Raw genomic sequence first — 20,886 nt, 5'->3', positions numbered from 1 at the left:
AGGGGATCGAACCACTGACCCTGTGGTCCATGGACAACCCCCAGTCAGTAGTACAGAACATTTTTCTAGTTTGCCTTTAACAGAAGCTGTTCGATAAATGTTAGAAAATAATTAATTTTTTTAAAATCTCGTCATTGACAATGACATCAATGAGGTGCCAACCCTGAATGATGACATCAGTCAAGATGTACATGTACAGAGAAATGAGATATTAAAGAAAAACGTGAAATCTGATCTGACCATTCTGACTTTGGTTGCTTTGAGTTCCCTTTGAGGTTGCTGGTTGCAAAGCAGAACTTGGATCAAATGAATGAATCACATATCAAATCAAATAAACTTGATTTCGATAATTCATAGTCAGATCTGATACAGAACAGCTATGTTGTGGATGTCTAAATTCTATGACACAACAGGAAAGCTGTACCATCGAAACAGATTTCCATTCAAGTAGGCATGTTGGGTATGTAAGCAAAATGATGTGGTCGTTAAAGCTCAGTTGGTCGTCAGTGATGACCCAAAGATTTCTTTGTATCTATAAGACCCTTAATGTCGGTAAGATTTTGGTTACATTCAGTGTGTTGGCCGTAGTTGTTATCCTGGCATCCCAGAGTCCAGTAACTCAGGTTTGTTTTATTTGAAAGTGCATTGTGGTTGTGTTTGTCTCAGGTATCCGGCCGACCTGAAGGCCTTCACCCACAGTGGATTAAAGGGCGAGTGGGACAGGGAGAGAGCCGGGCAGAGAATGAAGCTCAAAGAGCCAGAGACATGGGATCGACTGCTCAGTCTGGAGGGCAACAAGGCTGCCACCTGGGAGAAACTCATCGGTCTGATAGGAACACACAGACACAATGACAGGCTGTTCCTGTATTTTGTCCAGGAAATTTTACTGATCACTATTTTCCATATACTGTCTGATATATGTTTAAGTAAAATAAATGCAGACGTTGCACAGGTTTGTGCCTGAGCAGTATAATTATCAAAGCATAAGAATTATGTGCCTGACAATGTTTTGCAAAAGTAAATGCATATTTTCCAAATCCAGTGCCTTTGTTTACTTAATGAATACATGTTTGCAATGTATGGATGCCTTTAGCATTCAAATTAGTTATGCACATCCAGTACCACACACTTTACAGGACAGAAGTTCAAAGATGCATTTACTGTAAACATGCAAACCTACAAATAAGCCCAAATATCCATTATCTCACATGTTGATTAAACAACGTCTTTGTGTGCAGACAACAAGTCTCTTCCATTCATGGCCATGCTGAGGAACCTGAGGAACTTAATCACTAAAGGAATCAGTGAGGCCCATCACAAGAAGGTCCTCAACAGACTGACCAATGAGGTGAGATTTTTTTTTTAAATTACAAAAAAAATACAGTTTGGAAAAGAGAGAAGATCCAAGGTCCAAATCGATGATTACATAACTTCCCATTAAAAAGAAAAAACTATAAATCATAGTGATATTTATGTTTGCTAAACTCCTAAAGCAGCAGTAAATTATGTTCTCTGTAACCACGTAGTTTTGATGTGCTTACAGAAAGCAGTTGTTCAGAGTCGACAGTTTCCATTCAGATTCCTCGCTGCCTACAAAGTCATCATGGAGCTTCAGGCTTTGGGTGAGATACATGTGCCGGATTATTATTACTTTGAAAGGCCGTCACGTCAGTTACTGAAATCACCAATTCACATTCACACAAACAGTATTTAAGATATATATATTTTTCAAAATAAGTTAATAAATAAGTGTCTGCCTTATTTTTTATTTGCTTAACTTGGTTGCTTTTGTCTAGTTTTAGGACTTGCATGAAAATCCGATCACATTTTAGGACGGCCACAAAGACGCCTAAAATTTCTATGGATGAGATACAAGCTTCAGCAGTTGACATGGGAGAGGCTGTACAGACAACAACTTTTGCCCGGCTTTTACATATGAAAATTACAGTTGTATGAAGTTGAAGTTAGTTAGCTGATCTCTGCTTACATGTGTGAACCAAGAACACCTTCTCTTCACCTCTTTGTCGTTTAGCCTCTACTACACAGCAAGCACCTCCCACTAGTAAAGACATACTGAAGGGCATCCTAAAGAGGATTCCCAAGAGCAGGCGCTTCATTCGTTTGGCCTGGGAGAGGACCCATAAGAAGAGGATAAGTGTGACATTGTGTGTACCATTCATCTGTCAAATGTATCGAAGGAAGAGGGACCAGCTCCTCAAGTCCAGGTAAGAAAACCTTACTTTTAAATTATATCTGGCTTTTTGATTAGATTTAGATTTATTTTGACCTAACTTACAGTTATTAAGGTTTTAACAGTGTTCACCAAATTTAGTATAAGACTGCGTAAGACCTTTGTACTACCTCCAAATATGCAGTTCAAAACATTGTTATCAAAGAATGACAGAAAACGGCACTAGGTGAAAAAGATGTAAGGGGGATTTAAGGATGTCACATTGAATGTCTGTAAACTGAAATACTGACTAAAAACATGACTCCCAGTTTCAAGAAGCTTGGTGAGGGAGAATTAAAGCCTTAACACACTGTAAAAATCAAGCGAGTGTTAAAAGAGGAGACTAAAACTCGTTACATGGTCAAGTAATCCTAAGGACGTACAAAATTTTGGTGAAACTGGTTCTTGAACATGGACAATTTCTGATCGGAGATGAAAGCAGCACATGGTACTAAATCATGTCACTGAACTGCAGATAAACACATGCTCTTTCATTTAAGAAAAAAACATCACAAATTTGACATAATAGGTGCAGCATTTAGAAAGGTGAGGCAAATACAGAAAAGTCAGCCAAATACAAAAAGACATGGCAAAAAGAGAAAAGAAAACCAACTCCAGAAACTGGCCACAAAATATTCAGATTTCAAACTCACGCTGTCAGGAAGTTAAAGCTATCAGTCAGCCAACTGAGACCCGCTCATTTCCCAACTGTAACTGTTTTGTGTATATGTATCCAGACAACTGCTTTACACTGTTGAGCTTCTGGACCGGTACCGTAAAGCTCTGGAGACGGCCGTTCAGATCTCCTGTCGAAACAATGTGCCCCTGCTCCCTGGACGAACCATCATCATACTCAACACTAACATGAAAGCCCGGAATGAGAAACTAGACTTTTGCCTTCCACCAGACGACAAGGAAGATAAAAAGGAAGGGGAGCAAGAAAAGGATCGCAGAAGGAGGAAGAGGAGGAGGAGGAGGAAAGAGGAGGACGATGATGACAAGCTTGCTCCTTCTGTAAGGACCTGTTTTCTTTTTCTTCTAATAAGCAAGAAAGGCTGGAGGAGGAGTTCTTAATCAGCTAAGCTAACCTCTTTGCACCTTTTTTATATCTTCTCAGATGACTGAAGTGGCCGTTTTACTCTCTTTGATGGTCGCCAGCAGTGCTGAAGATTGTCAGATCTATTTAAATCATTGGCATTACTTCGAAGAAGTCCAACTGAAGTCCGATGTCCTTTTGGCTAATGTCCGAAGTGTCATGAAGCAGGCAAAGGTCTGGATTTTGTTTTGCGCAGTATTATTTTTTGTATCTAAACGTTATGCGAGTTTTTTTTCCCTCCTCTAATACCAACAATAACTTTACCTTTCCGACACAAATTAGTTGAATTATTTGTATTACTTAATACTATTTACTTCATAATCTAAGAAAGAGAAACTTCAAAACTTAAGTAAACTACACAATGTTTTGTTTATCTCTGCATTGGTAAAAAAAAAAAAAATATATATATATATATATATATATATATATATATATATATATATATATATATATATATATATATAAAAACAGAAAGTTTTTGTTAATGAATGCTTCTTTTTCACATGCTTCACTAAAGTCAGATGAAGCTGATGAGAGCGACTGCTTCCCTGAAATCACCAGTATATTGACCAAACAAACCAAGGTTAGTTTAATTTTATATTATTGTAATCTGAACTTCTAGGGTCACTGAAAGTCGTCTACATAACGCCGGGTCCCAAAAAGGCCCAGATGGTTCAGGTTATTTGCTGCATTCATCTCTATCCACATAGCAATAAAACGGCAATAGACAGAAAAATGATTATTTTTCCTCTTTCTGAAAACCAGCCTTAGAAAACAAGTGAATGGGACCTTTACCCTTCTGCTTGGGCATTGTTTCTATTGAGTAGACAACAAGAATTTTAGAGACTTTGTCTGTCCAGACAAACAAGTGCAATGTCCTTAAAGAAATATACCATGCTAATGCAGCCACTTGATGGATACAGATTTAACAGCTTTGCTTTCCCCATGCACACTGGGGGTCTAAAATGTACACACCTCATAGGCCAATTTAGAAAAGCTCTGGTTTAGGGGAAGAACACCACCATTTCATTCTTGATAGACAGCTAGAATAAAAAGAGAATGATGTGGTTACAGATTTAACTGGCTTAATCCAGAGAAAATCTGAGTTTTCCCCTTTACTTATAGTGGTTGCGGTGTACACCAATGGCAGTGTGTGTGTGTTATTTTGCTAATGCAGTACAGAAGACAGATCCCAGGTGATAGCCCAACTAGCACCTGCCCTCACCCATTGCAGGTTTTGGATTTAGTAACGGCTCCTGGGGTTTGGTGAAATTAAGCATCCAGACTAGTCTCCAAAGCAGGCTGAAGGCAGTGGGACCAAAAGCAGAACCTGAACCTCAGTCTGTGCTCTCTGCCGGATCCATGATCTATTACTTTTATTATATTAGAAATGATTATTTATAATATCACATGTTGATGATGCTGATGACGATAAAAATCTTAGGTTGACAACATCATTTTGCTGGATGAGAACTACACTCCTTGCAACATCACTTGGGCCATCAAAAGCATTGTGAAAGAAATAAACAACAGAGTTCTTGTGGTGCAACTCTTCTTTTCAGATGGGTAACGTTTTATATTTCTGATATATGTGCTATTCTGCCTGGATCTCAGAAAAAGTATGCATTTACTGTTGTGTCGACTTCCTTATAGCAACCCGGAATACTCCACTGACACGAACTGTGTGACGTTGAGAGGTTTCAGTGAACAAATGCTGAGGTAAATTGTCTGCTTGCTGATTTTCATCTAGGAGCTGACTAAGATCTTTTATATAGCTGTAAGAACTATTAAGCCTAGTGGCAGTCTTACCCTTTTTATTATGATATATAGTGGTGCTTGAAACTTTGTGAACCCTTTAGAATTGTCTTGTGACCTTTAATTGAGCTAAAAATTTTAATCCAAGTCTGAGCACTAGATAAAGGGAACTGAGTTACACAAATGAGAGAGGGAAATACAATTAATTATTGATTTATTGTGGAAATGAATTCTATCTCAAATATCTGTGTATGGCAGAAGTGTGTGCCTTCATTAAGTGCTGTGTTTAGAAATCTTGCACAGCCGCTTGAAGCTAAAAATTGAAAACTTGTGTTTTAACATGTTCATAAATGAACTTTATGCTGGTAGATGCCTCCAACCCCCGAGCTTGACTAGCTGTTTCTCTTTCTCTCCCTTTGTTTTAAGCTCACTAGCTGCTTGCAATTGCTATCACGTTAATTTTTCTAAGATCTTGGTTTTGATTTTTGTTTTTATCTGTGTGCCAAAAAAGCAAACAACTCTACAATTCTCCAATCGATAATTGTTATTATGACATTTAATGGCTTGTTATTATGTGATTAGGTTTGTGGCAGAAAGGGGATCTTCCAGGCTGCTGGACCATGTGGAGCATTTAGACAAAGTGTACAACATCCCACCACCAGAAGAAGCTAAAAGTCCCCAGATGACAAACAATGTTGTCCCAATACCAACCATCCTAAAATTAAGGCAAGTTTTGGAATAATTCCGTTAAAACCAATAACATTTAATGTTAAACAACAGTCAAAGTCCAAGTGGACATCTGTGGCAGATGTAATGAAATTCCTGCCACGTGTTTTTGAGTTGCTGTGCTGGGCTTTATTTATATAGGGCCAATTCACAACAAAGTCATCTCAAGGCACTTTACAGAATAAAGTCAAGACTATACAAATATGTAGAAGAAACCCAACCAATCCCCCTTGAGCAGGCCCTAGGCAACAGTGGAGAGGGAAAACTCCCTTTGATTCCCTAAACTCCCTTTACGCTACTGTAGTCAGTGTGTAGATAGGTTCAGGCTGCAGTATAGTAGTTACTAAAAGGAAAAAAATCAAAAAAAGAGGTAACTAACTAAACCTCAGGCATTTAGCAATCTAAATTTGCAATGTAATAATAATCAGACATTATCTGAAATGGGATAATCCTTGATTTACAGTCACCTCTTGCAATGATTTGAAGTATCAGATGAATTGAAGAATCAGGTTTATGAAATTCAACTGTCAAAAAATCAGCAATTTGGGGTCACCCCTAGAAATAACTAAACCTATTATAAGTCAGGCAGTAAATTGTATGTTCATCCAGCAACCCACCCTCGTAGTAGTTCATTTTAACAGAGCACAGTATGCCAGGAGGCACCGGAACAGTGTCAAACTTCATCATATTTACAGTTACCACTCTTTTCGTTTGTTTACAGATGAAGATGTACTTTCTACTTTTTTCCTCATTGACATTAAACACTTCCTCTGTCTTCAGGTGGCGGAGTGTGCGAGTCTTCATCTCCTCCACCTTCAGAGACATGCACGCCGAGCGTGACATGTTGGTGCGGAGCGTCTTTCCAGAGCTTCGCCGTCGCGCTGCACCTCACTGCCTCCACCTGCAGGAGGTGGAGCTGCGTTGGGGTGTGACAGAGGAGGAGTCGGGTCGAGCCACCGAGCTGTGCCTGACAGAAGTTTGTCGCAGCCAGATGATGGTAGCAATCCTGGGGGAGAGGTATGGACTGGTGCCCCCCAAAACTGTTCTCCCTGACCTGCCACAGTACAGCTGGGTAAGAAAAAAAAAATACAATTATAAAAGACTTAATAACTAAAAGTCAAATCAATCTTTCTCTGTTTAACTGTGGGAAAATAACTTTTTCAGGGGAAAGCAGTTAAAATCTTTTACCTGAGCTGTATGATTAAAAACAGGAGTTAAGATCAAGACCATTCAGTAAAAATCATAAGTTCATTAAGAAATCCAGTCTTACAAACCTCTTGTGATATTTAATAATCAGAACTTTGTATATTTTCTTAACAAAAAAGTTAATATGTTATTAATTAATCACATAATAATTTATTTATTTTTTACCAAGGCATCTGCCCTGCTTTTTAATTCATAAATCTATCCATCAAGTAATCTTTCTATTTTCCTCATCTACGTGATGTTTAGTATTGTTTATTGTTTAGGAATGAGAGAAGAATGACAGAAAATATACCAATATATGACCAGCAAATGTGAAGATATTCTGGCCCGTAACATAACTACTAGTTTTGACTAATATCGCAATTTGGAGGCTATATTAATCAAAACTTCTATAGCATTCAAAATTCGTTAAAGCCTGACGAAACCCAGGAGGTAAGTTGAGCGGTTAAATTAGGAAAATTACTATTGCAAGTCTCTGGCTTGTTTGCCTTTGTTATTACTTGTTATTGTGAAATACTTGTATGAAAAGGTGTTTGGTTCGTTGTGTGTAGTTTGCATCTGCTCCACCCAGTCTGTCGATCACAGAGATGGAGATTCGTCAGTTTCAGGCTCTTTACTCCAGCACAGCACACCAACGAATGTTCTGCTACATCAGAGATCCAAACATCACTAAGTAAGCTATGCATGGTTATATTCAAACATGACATCTTGTATTAACTTGTATTTTTCAGTTTAAATATTTTTTAATACTTCAATTTTTCACCTTCGATTCTTAGATCAATTCCTGTAGATTGGAAATCAGACTTTATTCCGGAATCACAGGAGGCTGAGTCAAAAATGGCCTCTCTGAAAAGTAGGATCCGGGCCAGTGATGTCAAGGTCACTGAAAAGTGAGTTACATCCATCAAAATTAAGATGAGTGTGGTGTTAAAACATTATGCACTAATTTTGCATTACAGATAAAAGATTTTGTGAACAGATTACATTGAGATTACATGTTTTTAATAACATTCTACAACTGTAAAATATCACTTGAAATGCCTGATTGTAATGTCTGTTCAAATGTGTTATTTTTTAAATTTATTTTGTCCTAGTTACCCATGTGAGTGGGGAGGTGTCATGGACGGGAGGCCATATCTAAAAAACCTGGAGGACTTTGGCAAGGCTGTGCTGGAAGATCTCTGGACGGCTGTTGTGAAGCAGTTTGTGGAAGTTAGTTATGCACATGCTTCAAATACTTCACTTTTCAAGTTCTTAAAGATACATTATGTGATTTTCTTTTTCAAAATATATATTTTTACTAGAGATCAAGGCCTTCTGTGGCCCAGACTCACTTAAGAGCATTGACTGCAGAGATATTTCCTTCTAAATGTGTTTGAGCACATTGTATTTTTTTGTATTGTATTTTATCTCGTTCAGTATGTTTTGGAGCATTCTCATTTATTCTAATTTCATAAAGACCAGCACCTGAAGCATGCACAGAGCATGGTAGAGTGTGGATTAACAAAGTACAGAAGAGGGATTGTAAAAACAATTCTTACTCCTAACCTCAGAGTTGTTTTCTGCCAGGTTACATGTGTTTAAGATAATAATACTGGAGTTTGGTTAGCTTGCAACCACCTCGTTATTCTCCGTCTGGCAGGAGGATGATGAGGCTGAGGCTGCAGTGGATGTCACTGAGCAGGAGGTTCACCAGGGGGCGCTGCTGAGGCAGTTTTACGGTAGGGGGAAGCTGCTTTCTGGAGCTGTGGAGATGGTGGAGCAGGTCCAGACCAAAGGAGGCATGATGGTGGTGGAGGGAGGACCTGGAGAGGGCAAAACTGTCTTCATGGTAAATTGTCTTAATGTTATACGTCAGCCTCAGGAATTCTACTCTATTTATCACATTTTTCTAAATGTTATTTTAACTTTCAGCTTCATAGACCCTTGAAAGTATGATATTAGACAAAAAACATAATAATTGGAGAGGAAAATGTAACACTTTATTCATGCAATGTGTCTCTCGACACAGGCTGCTCTGGCAGACACTGTCAGGACTGGAACCAAGTCCAAGAGAAACCTGGTCTGTGACGTCATGTCCTATTCAACAGCTGCCAGCCAATCAGCTCGCTCTGTAGAGAACCTTCTTCGCTGCCTTGTTCACTGGCTTAGGATGATAAAAGATACTGATAAGGAATCACCTCTTCCTAAGTGTTACAAGTGATTACATTTTGAATTTTCTTCCATAGAGATTTACAGGTACGCTATATTGTCTGTCCACTAACATTTTTTTTTTTTTTAATCTCAGAGATTTACTCTCAGAGTTTCACTCAATGTTGAGTGACTTGAAGAAGAACAGACCTCTGGTGCTGCTTGTTGATGGATTGGACCTTGTTCGAGATCACCAAGGTCAGCTCATCTCTGACTGGATACCACAGCAGCTTCCACCGGTCAGTCACATGGATAGAAAACTGAGTAAAAATTCACACCTGTTCTAGTGAAGTTCTAGCATGCAGCCATGTACAGGAAGCTGCCATCCAGTGTCAGTGAAACCCGGCAAAGTCATTAAATACATTTTACAACTTACAACTTTATGTAAAAATACTGTGACAGAATTCTGCTTTGAGTCCAGTCAAAACAGAAGCAGACAGAGTTTCATAGCCAACACTAGTCAATTTCAAACAAAACACAGGAAAATCTGACTGCCGCAGCCTCAGATTTCTTATTATTTACTACTGTGTGAGAAAAATGTGTTGTCTAAAAACAACCATCCAGTTATAGCATGTAAATAAACATGCCCAACACAACAGGGGTCTACGGCTTTGTCATAGCCCCATCGTTTGTCATTGGTAACATGAAGGCAGCATTAGGGCAAAATCGATCTTATGAAGTTTTCAAAGACAGAGATGAGTTTTGTTGCGCTAAGAAATCATAATAATAAATATCTAGCATGTCTACACTTGGAGACACAGACAATCCTGATATTTCAAAGCTGATTTCTCTGCTGGAGTAAAACTGACAATCTCTTTTTCATGTCAGGGTGTGTGTTTGGTGGTGAGCATCTCATCTAAAGCAGCTTTGTTACAAACCCTTGCAAAGAAGAGAGGCACTGTCCTATTTACCCTGGGGAAGCTTACTGTGGTGGACCGGAAAGAGATAGTTAAAAAGGGACTGGACGTCTTTGGGAAAAATCTAAGTGACTCTGCATTCAACAACCAGGTTCTTTGCATTGTGGACATAAGTTTTCACATTTTTTGTTAGTTGAGATTCATGTCATTGATGCACAGTTTTTCTTGATTTCTTTACCTTTTCTCAATTTGCCTTTTTAAAAAATGTTTCTTTAAAAGATGCTGTGTTTATCCAGCTCCAGACACTGATAATGAAAAATGGAGCAGTGAGTCCTTTCTACCTGCACCTGGCCTGTGAAGACCTGAGGAAATTTGCTTCATATAACAAGGTCAGGTGTCATTTTTTTTAAATAAGTCTTAAGCAGTGATGTAAAAGCTGCCAGGGCTCCAACAGCAAAAGCACAATCACCCCACTGTTTGTATCTGTCCCTTGGCACCCCTACAAAACTGACTTTATGATATGAGGGATCTTTTTAGTTTGTGATAACAATTATGATTTCATATGGCCTTGTCTTTGTGTCTCAGTTGAATGAGAGCCTACAGGATTTGCCTCAGTCTCTGAGCCAGTTGGTGCAGCACAGCCTGGACAGACTCTGCTCACAGTACAGGGACATGCCGGGACTCCGCTGGGCCCTGGCAGTGCTCACTGTCAGCCCCACTGGTAAGATTTATCACAGAGGTGACAGCATGCTATATTGTACAGGACACTGGAAAACAGTGAGGGTAGAATACTGTGCTGCAAGTACCTTGGTGCACTATAACAAGGATTTTCTTCATCCCAAATAATTGGACAACAGCTGTCTTATGTGTAATGATTATGCATATAGTGGTGTTTGTTGTGGCTTTCCTAAAACCGTCTGATACTCCACAACTGTTTAAACATCAGTGATAAGCTTGACTTGATGAAAGTGCTGAATTGACTGCATTTGCCTCAACATTTTCTCCTCTTGATCCACAGGCCTCATGGAGAGAGACTTGTACTCTGTACTGAACACATGCAATGACGTGACATCGCAAAATGACCACATCTCATGGCAGGAAGTGCTGCACCTGTCCAGGAAGCCTGAAGGACGTATTCCCATGGCAACTTTCACCCATATAGTGCAGAGTTTACAAAGGTAAGAATCCCGGATGAGAGTAATTACAAGAGGTTAGAAGTAATTCCAGTGTTGAGATTTTACTGTGGTTACAAATTCAAATCATCTCTGAGATTTGTGTTTATTCTTGTCAAAGCATTCACAAAAAATGTCAACTACAGCGTATTTTGGCTATGATAGCCAGACGGAAACACTTACATTGGTGGTTTGGGTATAAGGTTGGGTGGTTTTGGACCAATCATCTTCTCATAGTTGGCAGAAAAGTAAGCGTGTGTCTGACAAAGACGTTGTCCTCCATAAGAATAAAACTACCAGCACAACACCATCAGCCACTCAAACCACAAGTAAGATTACAATAAAATCAATCGAAATCAGATGTGAAAGGATAAACATATTACATGTTGGCCAAAAAAGGATTGAGATAAAAGAATCAATTGTATTGAAGCAAAATATTAAAACTTCAAAATAAAACAAAATGCAATACTTTCTATAAAACTTTATTGATAGAAAAATCTTCATTCATACTCCTGGCAAATAAATTTGATAAAAAACGATTTTTTTCTAAACAAACAATGTCAATACCTCCTCTTCTTAATAAATACAACATTACCTCAATTCCAGTCTTTCCTTGCAGTCTGCTGGGTTTATCTTATTGCCATAAAACTGATGACCTGCTGCTAACCAATCCAGAGGTGAGACAGGCCTTTGAGAATTTTCTCCTCCCGGCAGTAAGCGACAGAACCCGAGCTCACCTCATACTGGCAGGTAAAGTTCACAAGTTTTGTGTCAAACCTAAACAAACAATTAGTTTAGGATCAGAAGACATAACAAATTTGAAGGATTGTATTTGGTTTTGATTACAACCACGTCGGGAACCAAAGGACAGAAAAGGCATAAAAAGGGCAAAACTAAAAACTAGACTGTTGTTGTACCTCACAATTGTCTAACTTACTGTTTTCTTTTTAATTAATTGTGTTGATTCATAGTTGATTTTAATTAAGAATTAGCGGTTAAAATAAAACTGATAAAGTTTTACCTGAACTCTTATCTAAATGGCTCCATGGACTCAATCCATTCTTGCTATCATAAATGTTAAGGCAAATGTCTATTCACACAAACAATACATGTCATGTATCACCATAGACCAGTCAATCATTCTTTATTCTGCCTTCCCATAGCTCATCTGTGGGTGCTGGCAGACCCCCAGGGAACCGAAACCTTCCTTAACTGTGAGGGGAACTCTGTTATGCACCTGCCATCCAGCCTGGTTAGTAATCATCAGTTACTACTTATTACAGGCTAAATAAAATGGAGGAATGCAGCAAACTTCTACATATTCCATGTTAGTGTAATATATAAAGATACATTTATATTTATTTATTTTTTTGGTTTCACACATCCCTTTTTAAACATAATGTCCATTGTTAGACTTTTATAGTATTAAAAAACATGTAGAAGTGTGTAGTTACAAGTGTTTGAAGAGTTTATTACAAAATAAAGCTTATTCAGAAAGACAAATCTAATACATTTTAGACAGACACATGCAGAGAACCACAGCAGATATATATATTTACTGGAGATTTTATCTCCTATCTCCCTTTTTGATAGATTCAGAGCGGCCAACTGGAGGCGCTTCATTCTCTGCTCTCCAGCTATTATTTTCTCTATGCCAACGTGCGCCTCGGACTTCTGCACCACCTTCTGGAGACCTACAGCTTGTATAGTGAGTATGCATCATGAGTGTAGTGGCTCCTTTTCAGATGATTTCCCTGTAATTGTTTGACTACAACCATACACATGCCATAAGCTATCGCAATGGCATGTTGATGGTTGTGTGATGTGGGAAATATTTTAATAAATTCTAATGCTTATATTGTTTAAAATCCCATCTTTCCTTCAGGTAAGAAGCAAAAGTCTGTACCCTCAAGTAAGTTCTTCAAAAACATTTTACCCATAAATTCCTCAGAAGAATGTTCTATTTTTATCTCATACAAGATTGTCTTTGCCCTTACAGCTGACTTCCAGACAGACAGACTGAAGGATTGTCATGGTTTCCTTCAGCGTCACGCCCGTCTGCTCTCCTCCTGGCCGGCTCTTTTCATTCAGCAGGCCCTCAATGAGCTTCCAGAAACCTCTGCTCACAAGTGGGCAAAAGGTTTGGTGGGAACAAAAGGGGTCCAAGTAGTTGAGTGGCTAAACAGCAACAACGATCAGATTGTTGAAGAGACTGGGTGAGCAGGTTATTTTGAAGGTGGTTAAAATACAGGAAAGTGTGTTGCAATAACCCCCTTACTTTGTCTGTGTCTTGGAAAGTCATCAGTTAGTTTTCTTTCCATTCACCTTACAGTATTTTCTTAGCTGTGTAGATCGATTAGGGTTTACTTAGATATTTATATCTAGAAATATATTGTTGATTTTGTGTTTTTCATGACAGCAAGGTGATGTCGACTTTCTCTTCTGAACCAAACTGTTTGGCTTTGAGCTCTGATGGAGAGCTCATGGTGGCTGGTACTAGACAGGGAACACTGCATTTCATCAACCCACAAACGGGACAGGTATGAACACACTTTAACTCCAGGAGTGGGAGTTTACGTGGACCGTTTTTAAAGGGAAATGTAATTTTTTTTATCACCTTTTCTCTATGTTCTTTAGCGATGCCCCAATGCTAATAGCAATATAAGTCATAGATACCGATACTACAGATAAAAAATGTGTGTGGTTTAGAGCTCTTTCGAGATAAATGACGACAGCAAAAAAGTAAAGCCAAATGCAAGATGTGCTGTGCTAAAGTCATAAGGTCCAGTCATATTCATGCTTTTCATGATTATTTTAAACATGTTTAATATTTAATGCCCCTTTATTTTGTAGGGGCTATTTGATCAAAATCAAAGTTCTGGTCCTGGTTAAAAAAATATTAATCTCACTGTATAGGTTTAAATTTGAACGAAAGAACACTTGCAGATGAACAAAACACATAGGAGTTTAATAAAGAAAGAATTGGATTTTGAATTGACTGATTTTTACCAATATTGATCCTCAAAATATATTCAAATAATATGCCACAGTAAATGTAAGTAAGTCATGTAAGTCATAGAGCTACTGTTTAGATGTCACACGAAGAAGTAATGTAATGAAGCGACAAAAATATCTAACATCAATTTTGTCCTCGATGTGAACAGGAAGTGAAGTCACTATTAAGTAGTTGTGACGGAATCTCAAGCTGTGTCTTTCTGAACAATGGACGTCTTGCTACCACCTCCTTTGATGGACGGATAGAGATCTGGGACATCGACAATGGCTGCAGGTGAAAGAAGTGTTAGAAGGAGACTTTTCAAATTGCCTGAGATTGTAACAATCCCAGGATCCTGTTGGCTGTTCTCAGATATGGCACAGGTTTTATGAAGTAGCTGACTTGTGCTTCCTTTCATTGCAGGACTGCTCTTATTGATGGCCACAGTCATGTGATAACAGCAAGTGATATTGCTGCAGACCAGAAGCACTTTGCAACTGTTTCCCTTGACCTCATGCTGAAAGTTGGTTTTTAATCTGTTTAATTCTATCATTTTTCTATTCATTTACAAATCTTTTACATTTTCCTGTTGTTTTTTGGTACTTTTTTGGTACTACTTAAATAGTTATTTACTTCTCATTTTAATTTCTAATTGTATTTGTACCACTACAAAGAGAACAGTCGGCATTATCCATCCTTAATCATACTTACTGAACGTTTTACTGCTCTTCAGGTCTGGTCCTCTAACAAAGGTCATGAGATAGCAGCATTGCCCAGCTCCAGCCCATTGAACTGTGTGAGCTTTGACCCTGAAGGTCATCTGCTGGCTGCTGGCTGCTGGGATGGAAATGTGATCGTGTGGAACTGGCTCCAGAATAAAACTTTAACAGTGAGTGTCACTGAGAAAAGAAGAAATCAGTTTGTTTACTCTTATAAATTTAAAGGATTGGTTGTAAAAATGAAGGTAAAGAAAATAAAACAGATCTGATTTAATAATACTTTAAAGGGAAATATCAGAAATTTGTCTTTTTACATAACAGTTACTGTACATAGAAAAAAAGCTATATTTTTAGAATAGAAGTATTAATGTGATGTAAAGATATTATATAGATTTAACATGGATGTTGTGAGAATATAATTACCTTGTCTTTAATATAGCTATTATTTGTCTTCTGTGTGTTCCCTCAGTCTCTGCGTGGTCACCAGTGCTCAGTGCGCAGTCTCTGCTTCTCTTCTTCCTCCTCCTCCTCCATGCTCTGCTCTGGCTCTGTGTCTGGAGAGGTCAGGGTGTGGTCAGTGCCCACCTCCACCTGTGTGGGATGTTTCCAGGCTCACTGTGGCGCTATAGAAGCCCTCACCTTCCTGGATGACGGAGCCATGCTGCTCAGCGCTGGATCTGATCACGTGGTGAGACATCATGGCCTGCACCCACTGGATCACAAAACAGAACCGAACTCTGCAGGCTAAGATGGCTGCACTTTAATAGTAATATTACATTGCCTTGTATTAATATTTAATATGTTAGCATAGGCCAAACTACTAATAATGACATATTACATACATATCTAAGCTTTGCAGTGACACATATGTAATGTTTGTTTTCTCAAAATACATTCAGCAGTAAAGAGTCTAGCATGAATCTTCATCAGAGCGTTGATGTAATGTTAAAGGGCTCAATGAGCTGCTTTGTCAGTACAGCCTGTAATGTTTTGCATTTTTTTACGTGTGGAATAATGGTTTTTAACTGAATTGTCTTAAAAGAAAACACATATGGCAAACCTTTTTTTCAATAGTGCTGAAATTGAGAATTCATCATATGAAGTCTTTCTCACTTGTGTTGAAATTACTTACGTCTCGTGTTGTTGTTTTTTTGTAAAACAGCTTCATCTCTGGTCAGGAGGACTTGGATGTTCAGTAATTGCATTAAGAAATGGTGAAGTAAGCTTCTTATTTATCTTTTCTATGACTTTTTCCATTCTACATTAAGATCACCTAACTTATTTTTAAAATATTCATTTTCTTGCTTTTACCATTGTACACACAGTGAAACGATAGATCCGTCACCGCACTGAGATATACAGTACCAAAAATTAGTAGCCTTCGCACTACTCTTATCCAGTTTATGCACATTTTATTTACTAAACCTTTTTGGCCATCAGGCCTTTCTCCGGGTGCCCTTGTTAATTTACTTCAGTAACTTGTTGCAATGACCCTGTTCGAGTCTGGCTCCTCCTCTTCTTTTCCTTTCGGCTATTCCCTTTCAGGGGTCGCCACAGCGAATCATGTGCCTCCATCTACTATAATAAAAATTACAGTAAAGTAAGTAAAAAGTAAATTAGGTTAAAAAAATAAATAAATACAAATAAAAAGGAGGATGCTACTTTCTCTCCACTAACTGCTATAATGACTCAGTATTTTTCTTGTGCTCGGTCCATTTCAGTCCACGATGCAGGTCCTAGAATAATGGGTTATTTTTTCCTCTGCAACATCCAGCCTGACCATCATGGGTTTCTTTTCAGCCACTTTCTTGTGAAATGTGGGACTATGTGCGGATCCTGCAGTGTAGTATTTTCTTCATAGTCTGAATAGCTTTGTCTCAGAAGAAGTTGAAACTTGAAACTACAAGCTGGGTATTTTAAACACGGGGAATAATGCACTTTAGTTATTTTCTCCCCAAATCAACGTGTACATCAAAAATATTTGTTGTCATTTCTGTGTTTGAGTTTGAACAGAATCCTTCTCAGAAGAAATGGAAGTCTGGCTTCTCTAAGCCTGCTGCACTTTGTGTGGCTGTGATCAGAGACTATGCTGCTGTGGGATATGTTGGTAAAGGCGTCAAACTCTTCAGTCATGACACAGGTGTGTATATGTGCCTGGAAAGATCCCTGACAGAGACCATGCAGAATGAGTACAGATGTGCAGATGATACTGTAACTAATGGAGAATAAGGAAAACATGACTTCAGATTCTTAACTTCCAACATTACATTTCTAAATTGCGTAGCTATACACAGCAACAGCAGTCACATAATTATGACGCAACATTCACCACGAAAACCTATCAATATATAAAAAGCCATCCATAGTAAGATGCCTAAAATGCCCATTAACACATGCAAATTGTGTTAAAGGCCATTAAATTGAATAACAAAGACATAGAAAAATGGAAAATATTAGTAACAATATCAATATCAGTAACCTTCTGTGTACTGAATATTGCAGTGACTGCATACATGTACATTGTTCTCAAATCTTGAAACCATCTGGTGTTAAATTAAATTCTTTCCACCCTGAAGTAACACAAATTTTTTTTTTTTCATTTTGCACAAAATGAGGAGAATGTAACAGAAAAAAAAGAAACCATCATTGTTCTTTTCTTTTTTCTTTTTTTTTTAGGTGAAAAGCTTTGGGAATCCAGTGACCTTGACGCGTCCATAATGTGTCTGCTGTGGGTCGTTCTGGATGCAGAGCAGCCTCAATCTGATCTCTTGGTGTCTGGAGGAAGTGACAATTGTCTGAGGGTGTGGAAGAGAAAAGGACAGGAAGTAAAGATGGTGGGTCTGGAAATGCTGGGAACATTTGGTGTACAACTATGCACCATTCTGGCATTGGCACAAACCTCCACTTACTTGGCTACAGCTTCAGGTGAATGTTGCCTCTTGAAGTAAAAATGATCAGATGTTACAAAATTATTTTCAAGGGAATATACAATATTTTAGGTAGAAGAAGCCTTAACAGCTTACTTTATCTTATATGTACTGTAATAATGTTTTTCATTTGTTAGTTTAAACCTTTCTATTTCACTGTGATTCAGATGACTTCACTATTGCTTTGTGGTTGTTGAGCAATCTGGCCCTCGACACCCCAATTGAGCCACATGCGTTGCTGAGGGGCCACAGTGGAGGAGTCACCTGTCTGGCTTTCAGCCCTAATGGTGGACAGTTACTGTCTGGTGGAAAAGATCAGGTGGGATTAATCACATGAATGAACAACAATCCTTCTCATGAATGATGGGTTGCTTTTATTGCTTTTAAAAAATGTGTGGTTTTGCACACACGCACAAAACCCTTTGGTTATTAATTTCTTGTGCAACACTTTGGGATGGTAAATTCCATGTAAAGGTCAAGTAAAACAAGATTAGTTTTCGTAAGATGTATTTATTGCACGCAAATATTTTCTCCTGTATGTCTCACTGGAAGCCTCCAGTGAGAAACCTGGTAACTGGCCGGTAATAAATTAAACAAGCACAGGGAGAACATGCAAACTCCTCACAGCTGGCCAGGAATGCGAACCCGGGACCTTCTAGGCGTGAGGCGGCAGCACTAACCTAAATCTAATTTGCCCGTAGGTGTAAATGAGAGTGTGAGTGGTCTGTCTGTGTATGCACACCACAGTGCCGCCCTCTTTTCGTAAATATTTCTTATCAAAAAACTAGACATTTCCATTTAAAACTTTATGACGCTAACAAATTACAACTTGCCATGAGTAGTCTGATATATTTACATTTACATTTACATTTAGTCATTTAGCAGACGCTTTTATCCAAAGCGACTTACAAGTGAGGTACAAGGCAAGCAAATATATCAGATTCAAACTTCAATATAAGTATTGTAAACATTATATGTTTCAGGTCTGTGCATCTGGCTATAAATTATCTTAAATTGCTCTTAAGTGGCAGTTCGTGCAAGTGGTTCTTGCATTAGACCCATTGTGTTCCATGTAGTAAAATCCTTCTGAGGATATAATAATACTGTACCACTCTTTCATGCTTGTTGCTGTGATCATTTGTTTCAGGCCCTGATGCTGTGGGATGTGAGTTCATCTCCTGCTGTTCTTTCTAAGTCGCTCCCTCACTCACACAGAGACTGGATCACCGGCTGTGTTTGGACTCCAGACTGTGTTGTGAGCCTTTGTTATATTTTACAGACGTGTCATACATAACCTGAGTTACAGGTCCCCCAAAAAGTTATTACTTTAGTAAGTCATATTTCCATACTTTGTTTATTGTCTCTGGAAACCTCATCACCCACCGTTTTTGTTACAGGTTAGCTCCTCAAATGATGGGAAACTTTGTTTATGGGACCTGCAGTCAGGCCAGCAGCTCAGGGAAATCTCCTGGAGGAGTCCTCTTACCTCAGTCTGCTGTTTGGTGAGAAAATTACACAAAAGTATACACAACGTCTTTATTCTGTGACATAGTCATAGCCCCAGTCCCAGCCTTAAAGGGGAATTCTCTGTTGGTGTTTCTGTGTGCAGGGACAGTATGTGGTGGCTGGCTGTGCAGAGGGAGCACTACATGTGTGGAACTGGGAAACCTCCATAGAAATCTGTCACATCACCGCCCACAAGCAGCGGATACACCACTGCTGTCTCCACCCAAACACAGGTACAGAAAAGGAATCATGTGCTCACATTTTCGTTTGACATATTGTACAATCTAATGGGTCACCAAGCCTTATTTTAATATCAACATTACATTTTTCTTTTTCTGATGTTAAGACAAGAAAAAAGAAGTCAACCCAGAAGAAATGACTGTTTTTACTGCATCTGATGACGGCACAGTGCAGCTTTGGAAACCACTACAGGTCTGTTCTAATTCGTTGAAGGGCCATTACACCTTAGTCAAATTTGGCTATTTTTGTCAGTTTGACATAAAAAAATTGTTCAGCTGAATTACATGAGGCATGGTATTAGTTACAAATTAGTTACAAATTCTTTTACTATTAGGCTTTTTGTGCACATTTTAAATTAAGACTCTAATTTCACATAGTGTATCTGCCTCCTTGAGGCCGTACGTACAGGGACGTTATGGAGGGCAGCTAATCTATTTTTCAGAAATGGCAAATGCTGTTTTACATTAAGAAAATAAAGAATATCCGAATACCGACCCAGTGGATGAATATCCAAGTAATCAAATATTCAGGCCCAGTCCTAGTTTAATGTTCCCTGCAATTGCATGTGCATTTTTGGTTTTATTCACACATTCTGTGTTATCTGTGATCTTTAGTAATGCACTGTGTTATGGGCCACGATAAAAGTCCACACTGTCTTATTTTACCACATTTTCCTTCCTGTGTCTTTGATATAGGTGGAGCACTTTAACAACCTCCAGGGTCACTGTGGTGCAGTTCTTGGAGTTGTTCACAAAGCAGGAGTCCCAGAATTCCTCACTGTTTCAGAAGACTGCTCTTTGCGATGCTGGAACTGGGCAACAAGTAATACTACATATTCTGCCTCTACCAATTTATCACTATAATTACCAGTCATGAAATGCAAGGTATTAACATTTCCATTTCCATAAGTTTCCATTGTCTACCAGTAAACATAAAATTTTGCATACAGTATATGCAGTAGTTTGATGTCTTTGTGGGATAATATGATGGGGGAATTGTTTCCCAAATCACAATCTTTCACAATTAGGGATTATGTATCAGAATCGTAATAAGAAAATTTAATTGTAAGAATTCTAAAGGTGCACAAATCAAGGACATTATTTTAAAAAAGAGAAGGGGAGAGGAGCAGCTGCGCTCTCTGACAACTCTGCAAACCATAGTGACACACACCATGTGGATTTCTCAACACATTGTTTGGCCAAATTTAAATCAAGTCATTTAGTCATAAAATGCTACAAGCCACCAACATAGTTTGAAATGTCTTCTG

General features: G+C 38.5%; 1 protein-coding gene across 7 annotated transcripts in view; it reads left to right on the top strand.

Annotated features, from left to right (window-relative positions):
• LOC137098235 (telomerase protein component 1-like) overlaps positions 1-20,886 on the top strand; it is a 31,513-nt gene that overhangs the window by 5,085 nt on the left and 5,542 nt on the right. For 6 of the 7 annotated variants that reach the window (XR_010910589.1, XR_010910590.1, XM_067474255.1 and 3 more), the window contains 40 exons: positions 667-824; positions 1,239-1,348; positions 1,544-1,622; positions 2,033-2,225; positions 2,968-3,244; positions 3,348-3,500; positions 3,844-3,909; positions 4,771-4,892; positions 4,980-5,045; positions 5,664-5,807; positions 6,588-6,879; positions 7,565-7,686; positions 7,790-7,903; positions 8,108-8,225; positions 8,656-8,844; positions 9,025-9,212; positions 9,301-9,442; positions 10,032-10,211; positions 10,357-10,449; positions 10,646-10,781; positions 11,079-11,238; positions 11,852-11,982; positions 12,396-12,484; positions 12,826-12,940; positions 13,118-13,144; positions 13,232-13,448; positions 13,652-13,772; positions 14,397-14,521; positions 14,651-14,750; positions 14,961-15,116; positions 15,416-15,634; positions 16,109-16,165; positions 16,951-17,086; positions 17,623-17,871; positions 18,041-18,192; positions 19,021-19,128; positions 19,271-19,375; positions 19,483-19,612; positions 19,726-19,811; positions 20,315-20,441. Coding sequence is in view for 5 of the 7 variants with exons in the window: in XM_067474255.1 (XP_067330356.1) it covers positions 667-824; positions 1,239-1,348; positions 1,544-1,622; positions 2,033-2,225; positions 2,968-3,244; positions 3,348-3,500; positions 3,844-3,909; positions 4,771-4,892; positions 4,980-5,045; positions 5,664-5,807; positions 6,588-6,879; positions 7,565-7,686; positions 7,790-7,903; positions 8,108-8,225; positions 8,656-8,844; positions 9,025-9,212; positions 9,301-9,442; positions 10,032-10,211; positions 10,357-10,449; positions 10,646-10,781; positions 11,079-11,238; positions 11,852-11,982; positions 12,396-12,484; positions 12,826-12,940; positions 13,118-13,144; positions 13,232-13,448; positions 13,652-13,772; positions 14,397-14,521; positions 14,651-14,750; positions 14,961-15,116; positions 15,416-15,634; positions 16,109-16,165; positions 16,951-17,086; positions 17,623-17,871; positions 18,041-18,192; positions 19,021-19,128; positions 19,271-19,375; positions 19,483-19,612; positions 19,726-19,811; positions 20,315-20,441 (5,552 nt within the window). In the remaining 2 variants the exon portion in view is untranslated. The remainder of the gene's footprint in view (positions 1-666; positions 825-1,238; positions 1,349-1,543; positions 1,623-2,032; positions 2,226-2,967; positions 3,245-3,347; positions 3,501-3,843; positions 3,910-4,770; positions 4,893-4,979; positions 5,046-5,663; positions 5,808-6,587; positions 6,880-7,564; positions 7,687-7,789; positions 7,904-8,107; positions 8,226-8,655; positions 8,845-9,024; positions 9,213-9,300; positions 9,443-10,031; positions 10,212-10,356; positions 10,450-10,645; positions 10,782-11,078; positions 11,239-11,851; positions 11,983-12,395; positions 12,485-12,825; positions 12,941-13,117; positions 13,145-13,231; positions 13,449-13,651; positions 13,773-14,396; positions 14,522-14,650; positions 14,751-14,960; positions 15,117-15,415; positions 15,635-16,108; positions 16,166-16,950; positions 17,087-17,622; positions 17,872-18,040; positions 18,193-19,020; positions 19,129-19,270; positions 19,376-19,482; positions 19,613-19,725; positions 19,812-20,314; positions 20,442-20,886) is intronic. The other variant, XM_067474258.1, reaches the window with a different exon arrangement.

This window comes from Channa argus, chromosome 14 (assembly GCF_033026475.1).
Source record: "Channa argus isolate prfri chromosome 14, Channa argus male v1.0, whole genome shotgun sequence".
NCBI lineage: Eukaryota > Metazoa > Chordata > Actinopteri > Anabantiformes > Channidae > Channa > Channa argus.
This window is presented reverse-complemented; position numbering and strand designations above follow the sequence as displayed.